This window comes from Lissotriton helveticus, chromosome 4_1 (genome assembly GCF_964261635.1).
Source record: "Lissotriton helveticus chromosome 4_1, aLisHel1.1, whole genome shotgun sequence".
NCBI classification, from domain to species: domain Eukaryota; kingdom Metazoa; phylum Chordata; class Amphibia; order Caudata; family Salamandridae; genus Lissotriton; species Lissotriton helveticus.
This window is the reverse complement of record NC_136063.1, coordinates 1,175,072,286-1,175,096,411: the sequence shown is the minus strand read 5'-3', so window position 1 is coordinate 1,175,096,411 and position 24,126 is coordinate 1,175,072,286. Positions and strand designations below refer to the sequence as shown.

Below are 24,126 nucleotides of genomic sequence, written 5' to 3'. Positions count from 1 at the left end.
TCCTTTGATTAATCCCTCTAGCAATTGCTCATCTGCTTCCCAATCCATCGTTTTTTGCTCCCGGCATGCCACCTCAGTTTAGATCTAGCCATAGGCAAATCAGGCCATTGGAACAGTCTAGCCCGAACTATCAAGCCAGGTCCTCCCTGAACCAGAACACAAGGAACCTAGGTTTGGATTTGCCATTATTAGGGCTCATAAACTAGGAATAGCTTGGTTTCAGTGGCTCAGGAATCATGGGACCTACACCTCGGCCTACCTGTTATTCAGAGGGCATTAAAAACAAGATAATGGATGGAATATTGAATTAATCTCATCCATCGGCTATTGCTGAAGGCTGCATCTCAATCCATCGTTATTTGGCCAACATACCACCTCATATTGAACCTAGCCATATGCAAATCAGTCTTGACCCTGCTCCAGTTGGAACAGTTCAGTCCGAACGGCCAAGCCAGGTTCTCGCTGAAATGAAACACGGCTGGGTCCAAACTAGAGTGGCTTGGTGCGTGAATAACATTGGATTGTGATGTAGCCCGAGTGATTGCCAGTTGCTGAGATTAATTCAAGCATGCCATCAATACCTTGTCTTTGATGTCTTAAGTATGAACGGTATACTCAAACGTGGATCCTGTGCTTACTGTGCCATTGGAATCGAGCTGTATTTGGCTGTTGATCCTTAATAAGGACTAAACCAGTCCTAAGTTGCTTGTGTTCTGGTTAAGGGAGGACCTGGCCTGGCAGTTCAGGCTGGGTGGTTCCCAATGGAGCAGGGTCAAGCCTGATTTGCATATAGCGGGGTCCAAACTGAGGTGGCATGGTGGGCAAAAAATGAGGAATTGGCCTGTGGTCCAAGCGATTGCCAGTGGCTGAGATTAATTCATCCATTCCATCATCTTCTTGTTTTTGATGCCCTAATCTGGATCTTTGGCCCATAGAAGATGATGATTCGAAGACTTACAACTTCCTCCCTCTTCATCATACAGATGGTGGTTTCTACCTAGATTCCAAAGGCTAGTCGTTTTGTAGCTGTTATCCTTCAGTTCTTCCCTTTATTGGAGTTTTTACATTCACATCATTATTACAAATTGGCAATGGAAGCCCATACCTGCTATGGACTCTAATTTCAATATCCTGACGATAATCCTGCAATCATCATTGGCAACCCCAGAACCCCCGATGCCATTCAATAAGGTGCCGCCGAAAGTGGTACTAGTTGCATGTTGTAGAAACCCTTGTTGGAACTGGCAGTTGATAGGCAGATTGCTCAGCGTAATAGTGCCACTCTGTCCAATCCCAGGTTCTTATCAGTGCATCCTTCTTTAGAGAACATTGTGGTTCAGCCATTATTTGCAATGCAGCAAACTAGTACTTGCCCCACTGCCCCTCTGGAATGTGAGACCAAACAACTTGACTTTAGGAGGAAAAGACTGTTGGTTTAGACATTTTAAGTCGGAATGGTGCCAACACTGGGTACCTACTTGAACAGTATCTCCACGCCTTGTGGAAATAGGCAAATATCTCTTTAATCAGCTTTCCAGACAGCATGAAGGAAACTTTTCCTACCTGGTAAGTGAACCTTTCGGTTCCTCTAAACAAATCCTAAAAAGTGGCTTGGACTCGACTGACAGAATGAGTTGGACCATGTCTGCACCTAGATGCATTCAACAAGCTTTTCGTGGGATGTTCTGGCTGCCTTAATGGACATGCAGTAAATGGTGAGAGAATGTTTAGTCAGAAAGTCGCCTCCTTCTTGCAATGGTTCAAGAAGAACAGTACCATGGCTGCTCATTTGCTTTTAGTTTCCAAACTAGAAGTGGTTCCAGGAACGGTGTTGCTTCTGGATCTTTTCCAGGGGCCAAAGCAACTCCCGACCCCTGTGTCAATAACAACCTTTACAGTAGTTCAGACCCTGCACCATTTCCTTCAGTTTTTTGTGGAAGCGGTGGATGGAAGGGTCCTGAGGGACACCAACAACAAAAGCAGCAACAGCTCCAAACTCCCCACCTTCCATTGGATCTGCTGTGTCCAAACCACTATTATGTGTCCCCCTTCCACCTTCAGCTTCTGGAATGGGATGGTATCTCATTTTCTGCTCACCAACAAATGCCTCAATCTTGGGGGACGAAGTTCTCATTTGATTTTAGTTCTGCTGGTACTTCGCCTATTGGGCTTGATTACCTCATGATCTTATGCAACCTGTTGATGTGTTCTGAAGTGGGGCTTCAACTTCGTTCAGACTTTTTTCATGGCAGTACTGTTAAAGCTTATTCACATTTGTTCTCTTCCTCTCTTGACTCTCAAAATACTGTGCTGATGGTGATCACGTCGGACTGTTGAGTTAGATATTTGCAGGCACTGTCGGGGTGGCAATTCTTTACTATTTTCTAACCTCACAAGCTGGTTCTAGGCACTTCCCCTACTTTCTGCCAAAGGTGGTGAACACCTTCCACAAGTGCAGATCTATCACTCTTCGATCTTTTTTCCCCCATCTTATAATTCTAAGGATGAGGACCAGTTGCACAGCCTGAAGTCCACTAAGTTGATCGAATTAGTTCAGACTAGATTGATGACCAACTTTCTAGGGGTTTGCTCGCTTAAGAAAGGCAAAGTGCTGACTAACGCCCTCATTACGGGTCAAGCAGAGCAGAATTACCTCATGGAATTCTGCGTCTCCTGTCTCCAAGTGGCTCAGTTGCCCCCATTTTTTTTGCGCATAAGGGAATCAGATCCGATTTGACGGTGCTGTAATTTTGCATTGTAATATCTCATGAGGGTTTGGCTACAGCAGCAGCCAAGCCTCTCAGTCCCTATTTTTCTTCTGACGGGGGAGCGTGCAGTGCTCCTCCTGCCAGAAGGCACCATCCCCTTTCCTGATGGATGGCCACTTGTTCGCATTACATACCTTTGCAAAACATTGCTATCTGGTAGCTCAGGTGTAGACTGATGGATATTACTGTAGGGCTGTATTACACGATATCCTTACTTAATCGGCATTGCTCAGTACCACCGCCTGTTGAGTAGTGCCCTGGGACTCATTCCCAGGGTGAGGAATTTGCAAGAATGAGACAAGTCTATGAGCTCACAGAATCATATATAAACATAAATAGGAGTCATCCATTGACGAAACACGTGTTTGCTGGCAGGAGAATCAGGATCCAATTAAAGAAAAATATTGGCGACTGTAAGGATGACAGAATGACTTTTAATTATGTTTATATATGATTGCATGTGCTCAGAAACTTGACTCATTGACTCATATATATATATATATATATATATAGGGTGGCAAGGTTGACATCCATTCTCTGTGTAGCACCGAGCTAATATCATAACATTGCAATATTTGTATACTGTTATTGTGCGCCGAATTCCCTTAGTCTCCTCCTAATGTGTGGATCTGGCAAGAAGTTTCCATCAAAAGTTACTTAACCTTCAGTAACAGTATTTATGATGCTTGCTTTATCATTCAGTCATCCATTCTTCCCTGCTGAGATTGCGCTGTTGCCGTTCGAATTATGACTGAAGCTCGATAGTATTTTAAGTGTCGTATTTATTTCCTCATTCCCTAAAAATGTTTTTAAATCACGAAAATCAATTGTAATCTGAACTATGTGGAATTATCTTGGGTGTATTGTAATTGACTGTATTGTAAGAATCTTCTAAATTGTGATTTTTTTTTGTACTTCTGTGGTTATTTTGTTTTAATAACCGAATAAAGTTTTGAAATTGTGCTGGTTGGGCTCCAAAAAGCCAGTGCTAAATTCTTGGGTCTGCAAAGTTGCGACTGGCGTTGCTCAGTGCGCCAGAGTGGCGCTAGAGAGCTTTTAATTAGGGAACAGTTTCCAAATCCAGTCTGTTGCCTGGAGACATTCATAACATGAGAAGTCAATGGACAGATGTAGAATCTAATTCACAAACTGCACATTTGAGTAAGTTTACACTTTTGAGTAATTTTGCTGCTTTTTGGCAGTCACAAACTGCACTTTTACACTTTTGTAGTCATTTATACTTTTGTAGTAAGTACAGCACTACAAATGGCCAAACACTTGTATTACAACGCCATCCCATAATAAAATCCTATAGGATATAATGTTAAATGAAATGATTTTAACCTGTCAAAAATATAAATAAATATAATATATATTTATTTTAAACTAGAATAAATATAAATTGATTGAGGGAAAACACAAAAATTGTGCAGATAAATATTATTTTCAATTTACAAAATAACATAAAAATAAATGTTACCAGTAGTTAGCAATGTGTATTTGTGGACTTACTACAAAAGTGTAAGTTTACTACAAAATTATAAGTCGCTACACAAGGGAAGCTACTAAAAGGTGTAAGTTACCTTTAGAATCAGGCCCAGAGCATCCACCTACAATATTGTTACCAGAAAGTTACTTTTAATTTTCTTTTCTTGAATAATTGGAGTGGACTGTTGTGACAACGTGAACCTGAATTGTTCAAAAGTGGCTTTTCAAACTTGGCATGACTTCTATAAACGCATGTGGCACTCTTGTGAAGATATGAGCCATGCTGCTGCATTTATCTGAGTTTTGTAATTTAGTACTTTTAATTGCTTGAAATATAGGACAGTTTTGGCCTGTTTATTCACTGTGGGTTTTCTATACCTACAGGGGATTTTGCCTGTGGAGTACCTTAACAACAGCGATCACTTTAAAGCAGAGAGCATGGCTGCCAATGCTCTGCAGATTCTGGCGCAGTTCAACGTAAGTAAACGATTATTCGAAATGGCAGGCTGGGCCAGCTGTTTATAAATGCATAATTTTGAAGTTATCATTGAAAGTGCCACACACTGTTCGTTGCTAACCAGATTACCAGAACCATGTATTTAAACTCTAAAATTTAGACAATTTTTATGAAATGATGATTTTTAAATATTGAAATTGTATGTATTTAAAGTTCTTAAAGATGATCTTATGAAATGTTTTTATCTGTTTGCTTTTGTGATTTTACAAGACTAAAATCGAATAAAGCTTCTTTTGATTGATTGATTGATAACGTAGGCAAAAATTAAGAACCAGGAACTAAAAGTTCCTTTCCAAATTCAAGCTCAAACTTGTTCTGCCATTAGGCCAAATTCATTTCACCTGCTCTCTTGAGTTTTGTTTTCTCCGCAGTGTTGGTACTGGCTTGAAATTTGGTAGAAAACCCCCGCAACACAAATTAAGCCCACGCAGGCAGGCCGGGACTGTGAGTTTTTTCCACCGGACATTTCCCTGGTGGGCTGGAGCCCTTGGTTGGTTTGTAGGGAGGCAATGGGAGTTTAGGGCAGGTCCCGGTTTTGAGGCTGGGACGGTGCTTGCACACCTCCCACTTTCTCTACCTAAGTCTGGTAATTTCAGTAGGCTTGGGGAGGGTGGGAGTTAATGAGAGAGAGGACAGACATCAAGGAGAGAGAAAGGAGGACGGGGGTAGAGCTGGTTTCAACATTTTTGCCAGGGATAATTTTGGTTCCCAGTTCGGCCCTACTCCAGGGTGTTATCTGAGTACCAATACCTGCTTCTCAACATCATTTGCATCCATTTTTCATGTGCTTCTTCCTCACTTAACCCTTTTGTGCATGCTGTTTCCCCACTTTTCTGTTTTGCGCATTCTGTTTCCTCATTTTCCTCTTTTGCGCATGCTGTTCCCTCACTTTCCTGTTTTGCGCATGCTGTTTCCTCACATTCCTGTTTTGCGCATGCTGTTTCCTCACTTTCCTGTTTGCGCATGCTGTTTCCTCACTTTCCTGTTTGCGCATGCTGTTTCCTCACTTTCCTGTTTTGCGCATGCTGTTTCCTCACTTTCCTGTTTGCGCATGCTGTTTCCTCACTTTCCTGTTTTGCGCATGCTGTTTCCTCACTTTCCTGTTTTGCGCTTGCAGTTAGTGCTGCAGTGAGTGCAGAACACGAGCAAACACGTAATGGCAATCATTGCTAAGCCAACGATCACTCTAAAGCGGGCTCAGATACCTTTAAAGCCTTTGAGGCACTAGCATGGGCAGCGACGACCTTGGTCATGAGTGTTACGGGCCCAGGTCTGGGGTGCCAAATATTCAGAGGGGTGCAGCAAACAACTGCTCGCCCATCCCACTTGGTCCCAGTTGGGTCCTGTTACAGACTTTGTAATCAGCCCTTAATTTACCTCAGCGTAATTGTCAGCACCCCAAAAAACCCTCCCACCTCCCATCTGCCTCACACCACCTGCCGGCACCCCGCCATGACCCCTCCTCCCAACCCTCTTCAAACTGATTTAGGGCTGGCCCTGAGCACAGGGCATAAATGGCCCATTAGTGTCAGAAATGTGGATGTATCTCGGAGCCTTTCCCAGTTGCTACATCAACTGCTTCTTTTCCCCCGTTTGCCCCTCAGTTGAGGAGTTCTTGGTTTCCTTATCTTTTGGTCGGTCTCTGTTTATTGTATGCCTCCTTGAGGTCTTTTTATGCAATCCTGCTCAGCAATATTTCCTGATAACGCCGTATACCTTGAATGTTTGTGAAGTCTTTTTTTCACAGTCCTTCTAAAAGATAGCTGTTTTAAAATAGACTGGTTAACCAAGACTAGCCTTGTCTAATTGAGAACTAACCACCACCATGAAGAATCGTGGTTTCAGTCATACATGAGATTGTAATTGCGCAGTGTAGCTGTTGGGCATCAAGATGACCATCTATCCCAATGCTCTACCCACAATTAGTTAATTTCATCATTATTGTTGTTTGTGTTGGGAACTAAGCATCATAATTATTCAGTCTTGGAAAATACCAATAATTTCAGGTTCCTCTCATTAACAATGTTTTTAACTATTGTGTTTCAGGTTAAAATGACTCAGAAAAAGAAAAATACTTTACCTTTCTTGTTCACACCCTACAAGTAAGCGTTTCCACATTGTTCTATTTTGTTAGACTTTTCCTTTGTAATTCTTTTTATGAAAAACAGAAACGGTGTAATGAACGAAAGAAAATGGGGGGCTCATCATAATTAAATGACATTTCACACGGTGTCTTCTTTATCTCTCGCCTAAAAGCGTTCAGAGGGACTTAAATGTACCCCATGTTCTCAGTTTAAAGGATCTGTTCTCCAGAGTATTCTCACCATAGACTCCATGTTTAGTGTATTTTTTGAGGCATCCCTCGCTTTATAGAACAGTTCTCCCATTCTGCCACAAATGCCCACTCCCCTAATCCATTGATCTAATGTGGAGATGTTCACACCAGCCAATGACGCCCTAGGTCGTTCTTGGCTATCAACTAGCCAATGAGGGTACAGGTAAGATCCGGGCCTCCCATACCTCCCATAATACCATGCATTGTCGCTTTAAGGTCTACATCTACAGGTCTACCCACCATTTCTTTTAATTTATACTGACTCTGCACCAATATTTGGCTACCAGTGGGCAACCTCAACTCATATCAAAGATCGTACCTAGAGCGGAGTTAAATCTGTTACATTACCGGTCAGTTACTCTCCTCGTCTTCCTGCGGTCGTGTAGGCTTGTAATGAATCATGGAAGATATTTAAATTAGAAAAGTCTGAGTTTGGAGGAAATGGCAGGATTCTTGGTTCGATCCTCGCCTCAATCCTTAGTTGCAACTTCTCTGTTTTACATAAAAGATATTATTGTTTCGTTTTCGGCTCAATGATAGTATTTGCCTATTCTCGTACCGTACGTTTGAAAAAATTGTTTTGCTCACAACAATTCAAACATCCAACTGAGCTTGAATCAAACACAAGATGGGGCTGTCACATATTTGTTTAATTACGATGTTCGATAGCGCTAACCAGACTTGGGATAACAGAGGGCTTTACATAGGAGTATACAGGAATGCAACAAAAAAAATGAGATGTGGAGTTGTAGACCTCGTTATGTGAGTGGACAAATAAGGGGGGAGACGTATAGGTGGAGTGAGTATATTAGTGATTTAGATTGTAGAAACATACTGAATATTTAAATTTAAGGAGAAGGGATGGGTATGTCCACAGCATTGACTTAATTTGTCTTCCTACTCATCACGGACTGATATGGGGCTAATCATATATTTGGTGGTGACAGGGTAAGAATAGGACCTGGAGTTCCCCACGGAATGTGTGATAGTTGGCTTCATTGAAAGTGTTCTCTTTTGGGAAGAACCAACCAAAACGCCTTCCGCTGAAACTCACGCTGGCTTTAAGGGCCACTGATTGGTTTAGTTATATTATTCGTTACATAATGTTATCAAAAAAATGCACTTAGATAAATAATTTTGTTTCACAGATAAATTGTACATTAATATTGTTAGGACTCCGTTTCCCAGATACTGCCACCGTCCCCAGTCACGGGCATTCCCACAACAATTCTTCTCATCCGCCCCCACCAAAACGGCAGGAGTAGCTATATTAATAGCACGCTCTTTTACTGGGACAATCGGGCGAAAGGAGGTAGAGTTAAGAGGCAGTCGTCTCACATACCAGATCAGGTTGGGGAAAACAACTTTCATAATTGGATCAAGATACTCTCCCAATGATGGCCAAGAACCTTTCTTACGCAAGGCACTAACAGAGCACTCTACACAACAGACACAGAGTCCTCCTAGGGGGAGACCTTAACCTAGTATGAAACTCAGACCTAGACAGGTCAGCACAGTGACATGGTTAGACCGTGACACTCACGAAGAGCGTGCATATGAGGGTTAGAGACCTGGGACTTTGTGACATATGGAGGGCTTTCCACTCAGAAGAACGTGAATACACCTTTTACTCACATGCTCACAAAATATATGCAAGACTAGATTACTTCCTGGGATTGAAGACTATCCTTAGCTTAACCACACAAACAGACATTCTCCTAACAGTATTCTCTGACCATTCAGCGCTAACACCTTCACTGACAGTAAACCCATCAAAGATTCCATGTCGGTCATGGCGCATGCGTGAAACGATTATGCAGCATCCCGCAGTGATAACTCATATCCAAACAGCCATCTTAAATTATCTAGCAATCAACTACACCCCTGACGTTTCCAATGCAACTCTGTGGGAGACACTAAAGGCAGTTATAAGAGGGGAGTTTATCTCTATCTCAGCTGCTGACAACGCGCTGTAAAGAGAAAAGAGGGACAACCTTTCCACCCGAGTTAAGGAACTAGAGCGCATCCACCGACATACTGGTGCACCAAGAATGTGGCGCCAGATAACAGCACTGCGCGCACAGCTAGTTGGTCTAGACCTTGACTGAGCCTATGACACTCCTTCTATGTTGGGGGACAAGTGTGGCCAACTCCTAGCCAATAATTTACGAATGAAACGACAGGCAACAGGAGTCCCTTCACTACAATCCAGAGAGAACGGGCTCATTACAGATGACAGTGGCATAGCATACTCCTTCAAGGAGTTGTAGGCAAAACCATACACAAGACAAGACCTGGACCCCTTAGATAGTATTGCTTACCTCTAAGAAGGGCATACCTCCCGCATCACACAGGAGCAGGCAGAGGAGCTATAGGACAATATACGCCAGGAAGAGGTAATCTCAGCAATCTCCCATTTAACACTTCCAAAAACTCCTGGACCATATGGATATCCCTCCATCTATGAAACATTCTGTCACGCCCTAGCCCCTATATTGGGCAGATTCTTCAATTCCTTCACACAATCCGGTGCAATGCCCACATCGATGCTAGCTGCATTTATTGCACTAGTTCCCAAACCAGGAAAGGACAAACAGCAGTGAAGTTCTGATTTTAAATTAGTTATCGGGATCCTAGCACATAGATTGGGACCACTCCTCCCGGCAGTCATAGAACCAGACCAAACCAGATTCATTCCACACAGACAAACAAGAGACAACACCAAATGCATTCTAAACATTATCGAAAAAGCCACACGGCTGCACTGGCCTTTCCTAGAACAGGTTATAACACACTTTAACCTAGGCAAAAAAATGTAAGCACAAATTATGAACTGCTACAACTTCCCTATGGCATCAGTGCGGGTGAACGGCCACATCTCAGACTCCTTCCAGATAGGCAGAGGCATGAGACAATGCTTGCATTTGTCCCCCCCTCTTATGCTCCCTATGCATGGAGCCCCTAGCCCAGCGATTACAAGAAGATTCTAGGATCACTGGTGCGAACTTTGGGCGGGAACACTACAAATTAAGCTTTTATGCAGATGATATACTGCTCACTATTGATAAACCTGCTCACACCCTAACAGTTCTTCTAGAAGAACTAGAAGCACATGGCCGGGCCTCAGGTTTTCAAATCAACATGGAAAAGGCACAGCACTAGCCTCTTGATACCCCAGGAACTAGCTATCATATACAATGGGTACCCACTGTGCTCCCCTATCTGGAAATCAGACTGGCGCCAACACTCCAACAAACCTCAACCATAAACTTTCAAAACCTCCTGTGGTAGGTCAGCCACCAGATGACTAACTGGAAACACCACCAGATCTCTTGGTTAAGCCGCATCGCTGTAGTCAAAATGACCAAATACTTTATCTATTTCAAACTCTGGCTCTCGCCCCCCTAAAGGAATACTCGCCAAGTTACAAGCCGAAATCTCTCAATTCATATGGTTCGGAAGGGAACCAAGCATGTGAAAAGAACTGTGCTACACCCCACCCAAATATGGAGGTTTAGGTATACCGGTTCCTCCAAAAGTACTATCAGGCGGCACAGATACGGTACTTAGTGGAATGGTACCAACCAGAGTCTGAGAAACACTGGCTTTTCCACGACAAAGCAGTGGCAGGTACTTTCCTATGGAAGGTCCTCTTCCTTAATAAACCCAATAGACCAAGAAACCTTTATCTCTCCCCTATCACAAGAGTGACGATGTAGGCATGGGACCAAACAAAACAAACACCAAATGTGGTCTTACCTCTTTTCCCTCACCCTGACTTCTCTACCTGACTTCACCCCAGGCCTAGATCCCAAGGCATTCACGGAATGGAGACTATCGGAATGTCGGGTCATGGGGCACTTGATAGATAAGACAGGGGTGATCCACTGGCTCTTGCACCCTAGTAATAAACCATCCATTCAGAGACCTCTTACAGCATACGAGTTTTGGCTTGTCTCTCACACCACAGATAAGCGTCTCATCTCTGAGATCTACGCGTTTTTAATGCAAAGCCATTAGCATAGTATATATATATATATATATATATATAAAGGCGGCCCAATACAGGTGGGAGCAGGAATTGGGGCGGCAGCTAGATTAGAATGAATGGAGCAATATACATCACAGAGCCCGACACACCACCAGTAACACCACCCTCACCAAAACCTTGGTCAAAGTCACTACATAATGGTACCTCACACCCTCCAGTTTGCATAAAATGTATCCAAACCATAGTGATAGGAGTTGGAGGAACTGTGGAAATCAAGAGACCTTAGTGTATATATTATGGGACTGTCCCTGACTCCAGCCATACTGGACCCAAATACTAGACGAGGTAGACACCCATCTCGAGACACAGATACCCAGATTCCTGACCTACGTTCTTCTAGGCCTTCCAAATCCCTTAACATCCTTTGACATCTAGGTGGGGCAGGCAGATCGGTCTCGCACTGGGAGCAGCAATGCCGAACATCCTAACCCACTGGGGTACACCACAGCTACCTACCCATACAGGATGGCTACATAGGTTATGGACCATTTTGGGCATGGAGAGAATATCTTTGACACAAATCAGGGAAAGAACTTTGGGAAGCTATGGCGTCCCTATTTATCCCTTCGAACACAAGACTTTAGAGAACTGACTTGCCCGAAATACCTACAACTTCTACATCTACCAGAAGCAAACTCCACTACATGAGTGACTACGACAACGTATAATGTGAACCAATCATGCTTAAATCAGACAGCAATGGTGAATCGACCCTGGGAATGGGTGGGGGGATGGGTTAGGGGTGGGAATGTTTTCTTTTACTTATTCTTGTTGAGATGTTTCTCTCACGCTCTCTTTTCCTTTTAAATTCTGAATTATGCCAACTGTACTGGCTTCAGTGTACAACATGACGCACATGATGATGTAAGTTCCTTGCTTTTGGCATGTTCCTCAATAAAAAGATGTAAACCATAAATTGCAGTGGTATAACCAGACAGCGGTGCGTACTAGGCACAGCAATAAAATATATATTTTTTATATTCAACTCACCACTTGCATTTATTTGTCTTGATGGCTTAGCAATGCATATCAAGGTCCTTTGGAAAATAAATATGTGTGTGTGTTTGTTTGTTTTACTTTTCATAGTATTTCGATGTTCCCACAGCTTCTTCCAAAATTATTTTAAATCTTTTCCTTGTGGGTCAGTAGAAGTGCATGTATTCATTTTTGAAAGCGACTAACATGTTCCTTACATCTTGTGAAATGTGAGAAATATGCCCTGCTGGTTCCCTGTGGGCAGGACATGCTTTCAAAGATAATTGCTTCCCGGTAAGAGTACCACTATTCCTGGTGCCATTAAGAGATGGCCCCATTTCTCCACTTATCCTGGGATTGCCCCCCTATGAGACGGTACTGGTAGTTAGTCTCTCTACATTAGAGATTGTCACTCCCATCTCACTGGAGCCTGGTCTGCTGCAGGGCATTGTGTCCCACCCAGCTCACAGGAATGCAGTAATCTACAAATCTGTCTTAGGGGATTCCTCTACTTCTTCATGTTCCTCCTGTTAGCCCTGTGCTGTACCACTTACAGGCACACATACACCCAGCACATGTATAAGACACATGCACAGCGCAACACTACGCACCAAACCGATATAGACAAAGGGTGAGTTAAGCACACAGCAGCGGAACTATAAATAAGTGAGCCTGTAGGCCTCACTCCAGTGAGACAGTTAAAAGACCTGTTCACTCCTACTGTTTTCTACATAGAATGCTGCCATCACCGCCCTCATGCTCCTTAACTCCTGGCAAAGGCAGTGGCCTTTCTCTACTTCGAAAGTCGTGCTTTGGGCATCCTTCTCAGTTCAAAAAGACCACAATCCGTGACACAGGCCTATGTGTCAGGTCTGGTGGCTTAGTGGACTGATGCGTCCAGTGTAGAAGCCTGTGTTTGACCTCATGCTCACAGATTCAAATCCTTGGGGTCCACTCTGCCATGAATGCTTCTGAGGTCGAAAAAATGAATACCATTGAGTTCGGTAACAATAAACATCTGTTTTTCCAGGCCATATTATGTTATGACATGGTGTACGCCCATGATCCATTTCCACCCATGAAAACAAAAATCAGCATAAGGGATCAAGACATCATTACAGTGGGAGCACTTTTCTGCACAAACAAATATCTGTGTTTCATGAGATTTTCCACTCTTTCTAATTTTACACTATTGTATAAGCTCCAGTTACCGCTGTCTGGTGCTATAGAGCCCTGGTCATTCATTCGCTACAGAGAAGGCAGTTATTCCTGTTATCATTGCGATCCCCGACACCATAATCCAATCTGGTTTTCGAGTGACAAATACATGGGCAAATACTCATGTCTGAAATTCAATTAATTGAATTTATATTTATTTTGTATGCCTTCAAAACCTGGTTGGATTTTACTGCTCAGTGGGTTAACGGTTCTAGACATGGAAAAATGTAGCGGCCAATTAATGTTGGGTGTTTAGATGTTATTTAGCATACCTTTTAATAATCCTGAAGCAGAATACTCCAATAAATGGCAGATTTTAGTTTGGTGTTCATGATTATTGTGGACTGTAAAGAATACAAGTCAAGCTAGAGAACTTGTCAGAAAATAAAGAGAGCATGTTTTTCACTTTTGGTTGCTAGTAAGCAGAAACCTCCCCAAGGATAGCTCACAGCTGCCACACTACTGTGACAAAACCTTGTAGCATATAGTAAGTAGTAAACATGAATTTTGTTTAAATCTGTTTATTAACATTTTTCACCATACAACCATAACAATGCCTATACACCCTGAGCAGTTATTCGCAAGTGTCACAATTATCCAGTACCCATCCAAAAGGAAAAGGGGACAGAGGAGTTGTACAACAGAGGCTAAACGGAGTCTCATGACAGGGCCCGCATAGAAGGCATAGCGGCACATAAGAATCTTACCCCTGGGCGGCTTGTGGACATTTCAGACATGGTGTATCTTAGGCCAAACTGTGGACAAAGTGTACAACAAAAGGAGGACAACTGAAGCAAAGAAGGATGAGGGAGTCGCATGAGACCTGCCACCGTGCTTAATATAGCCGGGGAAGCCAGCTCTATCAGAGCTCAAAGTGAACGGGATTCTGAACAAATAGGGGGAGCATATCCAGTGTAACTTGAATTTTATAGCCCATTCTCATTTTGGATAATACTTGCTATGGCATTACATTTTATTTTTCCTTCTTTTAATTGGAGAAAATAAGTGAGCTCATTTTTAACTTCCAATGTTTTACATAAATATTCTGTTGAGCTCAAAGATTGCGGCAAGCTCAAAAAGAAAACGATTACATTTAGGATACAGGGATACCACACACTTTTTCAAATATCACGACTATTTAAACTTTCATAAAATGACCCCAGTTCTTAACAAACTGTTTGTTACAAAGTTTTCATGTTCCACCATGTATAGGTCATAGCCAAGCATAAAACCTTTAGTAGTTAATACTATATCATATTGTACCAACTGTGAAATTGCAGCAGTTACTCGAAGCCAGTATTCTTTCAGGCAGATTTATATGGGAGAGGTGTGACGCAGCATCCAGAGCAGCTGACTTTGCAGTGGGGTATAGTAGTGAATTATTTCTCATTCCATGAGTCTGGCATTTCTTGCCTACCCTCAATTTCTCCAACCCTTGTTAGCATAATTGGAGCCAGGGAAGGTGAAAAAATTTATAAAAACCTAGGGGGATTGAGTCGAAGCCTGCGGCTGTTCTGAAGGCAAAATCTATATAACTTCAGTCATCTCTTGTAAAGTAATTGTAATTACTCAAACTCATTGAACTCTAATCGTGATAATTCATCTTTACGTACATAGAAGTAGCCATAGTTAACAAACAGATATCTTTGGTATACATTTAATTCGTAAAATAGCCAGAGGGTCTCGGAAATCAGCTCCTAAATCATCTCCATTGCACCAGCATTTAATTTTTCTTTAATTTCATAAGACAGAAGTTGCCCGATTGCCTCCCCATACTCAAGTTATTGTCGACAGCTGGCTAAGTATACCTAAATGAAATCAGTTGTATGTAAATCAATTCAACATCAGTGAACAAATATTTGACCACTTTCGCATGTGGCTCTTCCAAGGTGCTAATCTCTTTAATTCTGTAGTAGTATTATTATAAGTAATCTTATTCAAACAGCTGTTGTACTGAATAGTCCTTCCCGGACAGATGCTTTAAGTGCATCCCATACCACAAATATTGAGATATTACCAAGATTGCGTTTAAATTCCCTAAGTAGGGGTGTCACATAAAGGTGATTACTTTCCTCTCTAAGCAAACCTCTATTAAAAGCCCATCTTGAGACCTTATCGTCAGTATGACCCAAGGCAACCTTTTTACTGTAAAGGATTATGATCTAATAATAATATGGTTTATGGCAGGTTTGTATGAAAGATGGAAAAACGAAAGAATAAAATAAAATAAAACGAAAAAATGAAATAAAAGTCAGTGAAAGTGACTGGGAAGTCCAAAAGCTATCGATGAAAGGGTCATGTAGGTGCCAAATGTCCCCGTGATTACATGCATGGAGTACATGCCTGTTTTATTAAGTGCACATGCTAGCGAATAAAGATTGCACCCGGTGAATAGAACTGAACGTTCACACTCGAACTTTCATACAAACCTGCCATAAACCATAGGTTTATTTAGCATTCAGCTCGAATGTTCGTCATTTATAAAATGGTAATGGACTAAATTGTATGTACAACCTAATTGTATGCTTTACTCTGGTTACTTTTAGACTCTAAGTCCCCTGATGAAGGGCAAATGCCCGAAATGCATTGGGCGAAAAACAACAAGCAATGTAACATTATGATGAAATAATGTGAAATTTCAATAGCCAAAAAGGAATAAAAAGGGACCTTGATACTATATACCTAAAATTGTGACCACATCATTTAAAGAACTTTGTTCTTCCAGAGTGCACTGGAGGGACTCTGCTCCCACGGGAAACAGGGCTCATTTTGTTGTATAATTCAACTCCTAGCACAGGGAGTATTACTCCGGCGCACCAACTACCTATTCACAGGCAAACCAAGACAACCGAGTGCGGCTTCCACATCCCACGACTTGGACAACATAGTTTTGCTATAGTGCCCATGTACAGGTGAATAATAGGTAAAGCTATTCTCTTCACCTTTATGTACACCATGCACATTTTAAGCCATATACATGTATAATCTTTTTCATCGCATTTCAAACGTTTTTCATTCTAAGGGTGGCTGTTCTGTTGGTGGAATCTATACTGTAGCTTATAACACAATTAATGTCACCAATTAAATATATAGCCCCTTGCCAGTTGGCTAGTGGCAGGGCCAGAAAATAAAAACATGTATGTTTATATCCACATTTAGCCCATAAACCACATCAATGACGGTAACACTATTTTAACATGAATCTAGGTGACATCCCATCTGCAAAGCGTATCAGTCAGTGTTATAAGTACACGTATATCATATTTATATTTAACCAGAATAGCCAACCCAGGAATTGATGTCTGTTGGGATGTGCATGTGATCAGATCGAAGCCAAGTTGCTTAAGGTTTTCCTAGGCGATATGAGTTTCGATTAGACGAACAATATGAGGGCTATATACCGATAAAATTTCACATCCTATTCTAGATTTATGTGGGCTATTAAGGTCATTCACACATTGCAGCTAATATAAGTTCATCTGTTATGCCTCATTCTTGTGAAGCATCTATTTATGCCATGTGCTTTGCTTGGTTCTAATAAGAAAAATGTTTTCTAGACGTATATTCCTACAATGTGTGCGTTCTAAGTTGATGTGCTAAGCTCATCTTTTCTCCATTTTACGCAATCAATATCATACTACCACCCTTCACCCCAAACCGTGTCCCAAGGCCTTCTCCCATTGAGTGTGTTTTCTACTGTTGGTGCAGTATTGGGTGTTTCCTCATCACTCCTCAAGGATAAATCGACCTCTTAAACCATGGAAAAAAACATTGAGGACTAGGACCCTTTCTGCAGGCCTGCATTAAAACTTACAAAACCATCAGCCTGTAAGGGTGAAAATCCCCATTCTAGAGAGGCTCCATCATCTGTTCTGCATCGTGTAGAGACAAGAGAGGAGTTAGTGGCAGAGGATCAACAAAAACAGTTCTCATCCATTAGCCTCAATCTTTACCCTCAGATAAACATGAACGATATATAGCTCCTAGCACTTGCAGTGACGCTATCACTTTCCTAGACTTCCATCACACTTTAGTGGGAGAAATCAGAAAAATAATTCTGCTCGCCAAGGCCATAAATCTGTACATTTTAACTAAGTAAGATAAACATGGATATAAAGTGACTCAGCTGCATGAAACGTTTATGATGAAACATGAGTGCTAAAAAAAGTTAAGTGGCATTGCATACACTAAAAGGAAATAAACATCTAGTTCAGTTTAAAGATACATAGATAATGATGTTCAAATCAACTCTGCTGCATGACAAAGATGTACATCATGAAATTTGAATGAACATGTGCACTAAAAAGTACACGAACGTGTACCAAAAGCTAACGCAAGGTCACGCAAGGATGCTCCTGGTGGTTAGTGTAACTTTTTCAATCATTCTGGATGCTAATAAACACATACGAATGCAACGCCAGCCAAAAGTTCTGGGGCACTCCTCTGTCTTGAGAAAAAAAGATTCCGTGTCAGAATAAGACCCGGTTTCATCACCTTAGGAGACCATCATTATGATTTCTCAGGTGATAAGTACATCACATGCTGCCGTTTTAAAAGCAAACAGTCAATCACTACCATATCATCTGTATTTGTAAAAAAACGTTTGGATGTGAGGCAGAAATTCACTCGGCATTCATTTCGCGGCTCAAACCTCAGGGATTGTAAGAAGGAAGTGAAAGCTTGCTTGCGTGGTGCGGACACTCGTTTGGCTCTCAGCATTTTAAAATTCTTTGAAGTTTTCAAAATTGCGATGAAAGCGAATGAATTGTCGAAAAACAAATAATAATTATTCGTAGCTTCAATTTGGTCTGTTAATGGCGTTTAAGATATTAATCGTTATGTATTGCAATGATTTTAAATAATTGTTCAATAAGTATTACTTAAGCTCATTCTTCACTGAGTCTGTTTCACCCTCCTCCACCATTTTCGACAATGTCTGCTGGTTAAAGGCAGATTTGTGTTTTCTTTTTTTCTATCCCCTGCCTAACGGACTGGTCATTGGTGTGAGTAATGTAACCACGCGCTCGGGGTGCCTGGGCCAGTCATCTGTAGTACACTGCATACATCCATTCATCTACTTCAGATGTAACTGACAGTCGGCTAAATATCCAGTGACAGTTTGCAGTATATTAAATCAATGTTTTAAATACATTTATATCTGGTTGACTTATGGAGTGCTGCAAGCTCGTGGTAGAGCAGCTGTGCCTTAATATCATGATTTTAGAGGAAGTGGTAGATGGCCAGAATATAAATTGAAGGGTCACTCTTTAGTATTTAAACCCCAGCCCCCACCTATAAAACAAGGTAGGGGTTGTGAGTTCCTGGGCTCCCAGAGGTGTGGTATTTAGGTTATTGGTTAGCTACTGGTGTGGATGTTAAAAGCCGTCTTTGGCTAGAGGGGTCCATTGTCTACATTGTTTGGTTAGATCCACAGCACTAATCTGGCCCTGGCTCTGGGGACTGCTGGAGTCCAGTCCTAAATCAAGCCCTGGATCCGAGGACTGCTGGGGTCCAGTCCTAATTGGGCCCTGGATCCAGGGATTGCCAGGGTCCAGCCCTAATACAGCCTTGGAACCGAGGACTGCTGGAGTTTAGTCCTAATCAAGTCCTGGATCCAGAGACTGCTGGGGTCCAGCCCTAATGAGCCCAGGATCCACGGACTCCTGGGGTGCAGTCCTAATTGAGCCCTGGATCCGAGGACTGCTGGAGTTTAGTCCTAATCAAGTCCTGGATCCGGAGACTGCTTGGGTCCTGTCCTAAAAGAGCCCTAGATCCGCGGACTGCATGGGTCCAGTCCTAATTGAATCCTGGATCTTGGGACTGCTGGGATCCAGTCCTAATCGGGCCCTGGATCCGGGGATTGCTAGGGTCCAGTCCTAACACAGCCTTGGAAGCGAGTACTGCTGGAGTTTAGTCCTAATTGAGCCCTGGATCCAGAGACTGCTGGGGTCCAGTCCTAAAAGAACCCTGGATCCACGGAATGCGTGGGTCCGGTCCTAATCGAACCCTGGATCCAAAGACTGCTGGGGTCCAGTCCTAATCGAGCCCTGGATCCAGAGACTGCTGGGGTCCAGTCCTAAAAGAGCCCTGGATCCACAGACTGCATGGGTCCAGTCCTAATCAAACACTGGATCTGGGGACTGCTGGGGTCCAGTCCTAATCGGGCCCTGGATCCGATGATTGATTGGTCCCAGCACTAATACAGCCTTGGAAGCGATGACTGCTGGAGTTTAGTCCTAATTGAGCCCTGGATCCAGGGACTGCTGGAGTCCAGTCCTAATTGGGCCCTGGATCCAGGGACTGCATGTGTCCAGTCCTAATTGAACCCTGGATCCAGGGTCTGCTGGAGTCCAGTCCTAATTGGGCCCTGGATCCGAGCACTGCTGGGGTCCAGTCCTAACGAGCCCAGGATCCACAGACTGCTGGGGTCCAGTCCTAAAAGAACCCTGGATCCGGGGACTGCTGGGGTCCAGTCCTAATCGAACCCTGGATCCGGGGACTGCTGGGGTACAGTCCTAAAAGAACCCTGGATCCACAGACTGCATGTGTCCAGTCCTAATCGGGCCATGGATCCGGGTATTGCTAGGTTCCAGCTTTAATACAGCCCTAGATCAGAGGACTGCTGAGGTCTGGTCCTAATCGAGCCTTAAATCCGGGGACTGTGGAGGTCCAGTCCTAATCGAGTCCTGGATCCGAGGACTGCTGGGGTCCAGTCCTAATTAGGCCCTGGATCTGGGGCCTGCGGGGGTCTTTATATATTTGTGTTTGGTCAACTGTGTGAATATAAAGACTCCTTAGTAACCTCACCACTTGGACCTTCGGGTAGATTTATTTGTAAAATGGCTACCTGAAGATTTGGGATTTAAGGGGTTGGCAGCCCCGGAACCTTGTATTTACACGAGTTGGTGAACTTCATGGGTGTAAAAAGGTCACTTTGAAAGTCCTAACTACAGTGGCCTGAAAGAGTGGCAAATTGGGAATTCGGAAGCACATTCTGCCTTGCTGATTGGGTGAAGCAAACTAGCGATCAGAAATTGTCAATTTTATCTGGTGGCTGACAGTTATCCGCCAATATTATTCTTTAAGGCGAAACAGTTCTTCAAATGAGCAATTTTGCCCTTCAGCATTGATTAACGCCGAATGGCATTTACGGACCATTCCAAAAGAGATTTGAGGTTACCTAAGAAAAATAATTATGTAGTAAAATAGTCCTTTTCAAAGGTATCCATGATTGGTAAAACAGGATAGTGTTTTATGGACAATGCTGACCAGGGCCAAATATATTCAGGTGTGCAGATTTATCGAAAAATATTTAGGGTATCAAAGGAAATATGTAAACAGCATGAAGGTGCTATGATCATCACTAGTTGACAGCAGTCAGTCAGTAATGAGAAATGCAGTCACTCCTGTCTCACAAGCCAACCACGTACATCTCATTGACAATAATAGTCACATCTTTTTCGCTTATTTAAGCAATAAATTGCCCTTTTCATGGATTTTGTTGTCAGCATTGAGCACAAGCATCTCCCATCAGCCAGTATAAGCAATACAATCACCCCATCATATAGTACAGAGAGATGTGACCACCTAAAAGGTCAAGGGACCCCACTCATCAATATTGACAAATATAACCGCCCCAGAAGTCTTGCAGCACACATAAATGGTATATATCAATATAATCACTAGGGGTGGGCACAATTTGCGTTGTCGCGCTACGCAAAGCTCGGCAAAACGGTAAAAAATCTCTGCGGGCATGCAGGGTTCCAGGAGCACGCGGAATTGCTTGTTCCGCCCATTTGCAATGCTTTTTTCCTGTTCACGAACGCTGTTTGCGTGCTCGGGGGGAAATATCTCGCGAACACGCATTTTTGAAAGCGCGAACAAGCAAAAAAAATCGCAAAGCTGTGGATTGTGTAATTTTGGGCAATTCTCCGTTCTCCGCGGAATGCGAAATTACCCAAATTCTGTGAGCAGAACAGAATTTACCGCCCAGGCCTAGTAATCACCCTCATTTGACCGTCTTGAGCAATATACTCCCCACCAGGTGTCACTGTGTGATCGCTTTCTGGCCTCCATGGCCACAGAAGAGGGAATGTTGCTGACCGGAAGCCTGGAAGAGTGACCTCAAGGGCACGTGCACTGGATAGACCCGCTGAGACTTGGCAGCTATGGCTTCAAGTGCTGCTGAGGCAGAGCATGTGAAAGATTATGTACTTGTCACTGCATTTCTTTCATTTAAAACAGACGGTAACACCAGTGATATGAATTCCAGTCACATAATGAGGAAAGACACAGAAAGTATTTATATCTTCTGGCCAAAAGTCTTGTGCACAGCTGTGGGGCAACTGGAATCCTTTTCCAAAGCCTGGCTGGTCCTATTGGAGATATTGTGATCAACCACATTATTTGGTCACCTGGTTGAGTCCCAGGTTTGAGTAATTGATGTACTGTTAACTGCCAATAAGAGGTTATCGCTGGGGCAGAAAGCATAGTAGAACTGCTCTTGTGGTATAACGGGTAGGGGTATAAACATTTTGTTTTATTTTTATGACATTTAATTTCATTAACAGAAAGAAGGTAAACATACATGGTAATTTTTGGGGATGCGGTACTGTACTGTAAGGGGTTCAACAAATCAGTAAAATGTAAGATTGTGGGATTATGAGTAAAAGGTCACAGAATTTTTATATTGTTTTCCAAAAATGTATTTATATGTGTTAGAGGCAACAAGCAAGGTATTGATTCCAGTAAAAACAAATATCAACCTGTGTGTTGTTATCATGAAGTATTAACAGCTCAATCATAAATCATCATACTTGGTCCACAAATGCTAGCGGTTGAAGGGAATGCCACCTCTTGCGCTAGTTTTTGTTTCCTCCTCAGAACTGTTGTTAGGAACCTATAAACAGGTCATTGTGGTGGTTAGGTAAACAATGCTGCCCTATAAAGATCTCATCAATTTAAAAAACCCTGCCCAATCTTGACGGGTTATGTAAAACCTCTCTAGGTACCTTGTTAGACCTGGCATCCTTTGGCATGTTTCCCCTGTCTTTTAGTGCCTCTGAGCACTTTGTCACCGCTGTTCAGTGTTAAAGTTCAAGTGCTCCTCCTGTAAATTGTGTCTATGGATTGGGTTTCTGTGTTTGCCTTATTTGTTTTACTACTAGGTCCCTAGTATAGTCCAATGTGTATGCCCAGGGCCTGGAAATCAAATGCTGCTAATGGGCCTGCAGTACTGATTGTCCCACCCACACAAGCATCCTTTCAAAGGTGTCTCAGACCTGCCACTACAGTGTCTGCGCGCAGTTCTAACTGCCATGTTGACCTGGCAAGTGCCCCCAATTTGCCAGGCCCTAACCTTCCCTTCACATTTATGGCACACCTCAGGTAGGCCCATAGTAGCCCCCTGGGCAGGGTGCAGTGTATGTGAAAGGTAGGACATGTCCTGGTGTGTGTGACATGTCCTGATGGTGAAATAATGCCAAGTTCGTTTTTCACTATTGCAAGGCTATCTGTCCCATAGGCTTACATGGGAGCTGCTTTGTAGCATCTTACAAGTATAACTTTCAATTGGGACAAGATATAAAAATACAGTTTAGGCTCTCTAAACTCAAAATTTAATATAACATCTTTTTAGGGAGATAGTTTTTATATTGTATGTTTGAAAATGCCACTGATAGAAAATAGGCCTTTTCTTGTTTAACCATTCCGTGTGCCTCTACTGGTTTGTGTACTGACGGTCTGGTTTAGGAGTGACAGAGACTCGGGATGTGCATTCACTGTAGACAGTCACAGGGGCGTTGAGGTGTGCCATGCCTTTCCTAGGTGACTCCTAGCACAGCTGAATAGGTCTGGTCTGCATTTATAGTAGAGGGAGGAGATTTTGCAAGCACTTGAAAAGACAGTGTCTCCTCTGCATAATGCTTTCTCCTCCTCCTGTAGTGAAGCTGTGCCACAGAGGGTAGAACTGGTTTGTACTGGGCTCAGCAACCCTTGCCACAAAGGGAACAAAGAGAAAATGTGGTGTAAATATTGGGGCCCTGACCACACGACTTTAGAACTCTTTTTGATCAAGGAACCTGCCAAGATGAAGAGCTGTAGAATCTGTAAGGAGGAACTACCACTTTGCTGTGTGCTTTGCTGTGTTAACTTGCAGTGGCAGCCTCTGTCTTGGGCGGAGAAAGGACTGTACTGAACTTTCTGCAACTTCTTTCTTTGATTTTCTCCAACGGCTTGAGGTAGAGATTGCCCGCTGTACGAGAAGTCTCAGGAACAGCAAAGACTTCAAGTTCATCTACTACCAGCACTGGGAACTGTGTATTTTGTGCTGCAACAGAGGAAAAAGCAAATTGACGCCATCAACGATGACACTGCAAAGGGCACCACCACACTGCGCACCGCAACCCTGGTCTCAACATTGACGACGCCCAACGCCGCCACCAAGCCGTTGCTTGCACCCTGACCTGTGGGCACCGCACTTCGCACCGCCTCGCTTCACATCGCCGACTCGGTATCCCCATGACACCCCACCATGCCGACACCAACGCCGCTGCCTGCACCGTGGTTTGAGGGCACCGCTCGTAAGTTACACGATGCACCACCTCGTCCCACATCACAAACTTGGCCTACCAATGCCAGGGCCATCGATTCCAATTTGTCACAGAGCCGCTGCCTGCACCGCGAGCTGAGGGCACTGCACGCCACACCGCTGCACTGCGCCCGGTGACGCTGGCTCTCCTGAATTCAACCGCACAGAGTTTGATCTGCAGCGCAT

General features: G+C 43.1%; 1 protein-coding gene across 2 annotated transcripts in view; it reads left to right on the top strand.

Moving 5' to 3' along the window:
- The window catches only part of PIGN (phosphatidylinositol glycan anchor biosynthesis class N), a 1,090,233-nt gene that overhangs the window by 380,909 nt on the left and 685,198 nt on the right, over nucleotides 1–24,126 (top strand). For both annotated transcript variants that reach the window (XM_078687755.1, XM_078687756.1), the window contains 2 exons: nucleotides 4,641–4,733; nucleotides 6,820–6,875. In XM_078687755.1, the coding sequence (XP_078543881.1) occupies nucleotides 4,641–4,733; nucleotides 6,820–6,875 (149 nt within the window). The remainder of the gene's footprint in view (nucleotides 1–4,640; nucleotides 4,734–6,819; nucleotides 6,876–24,126) is intronic.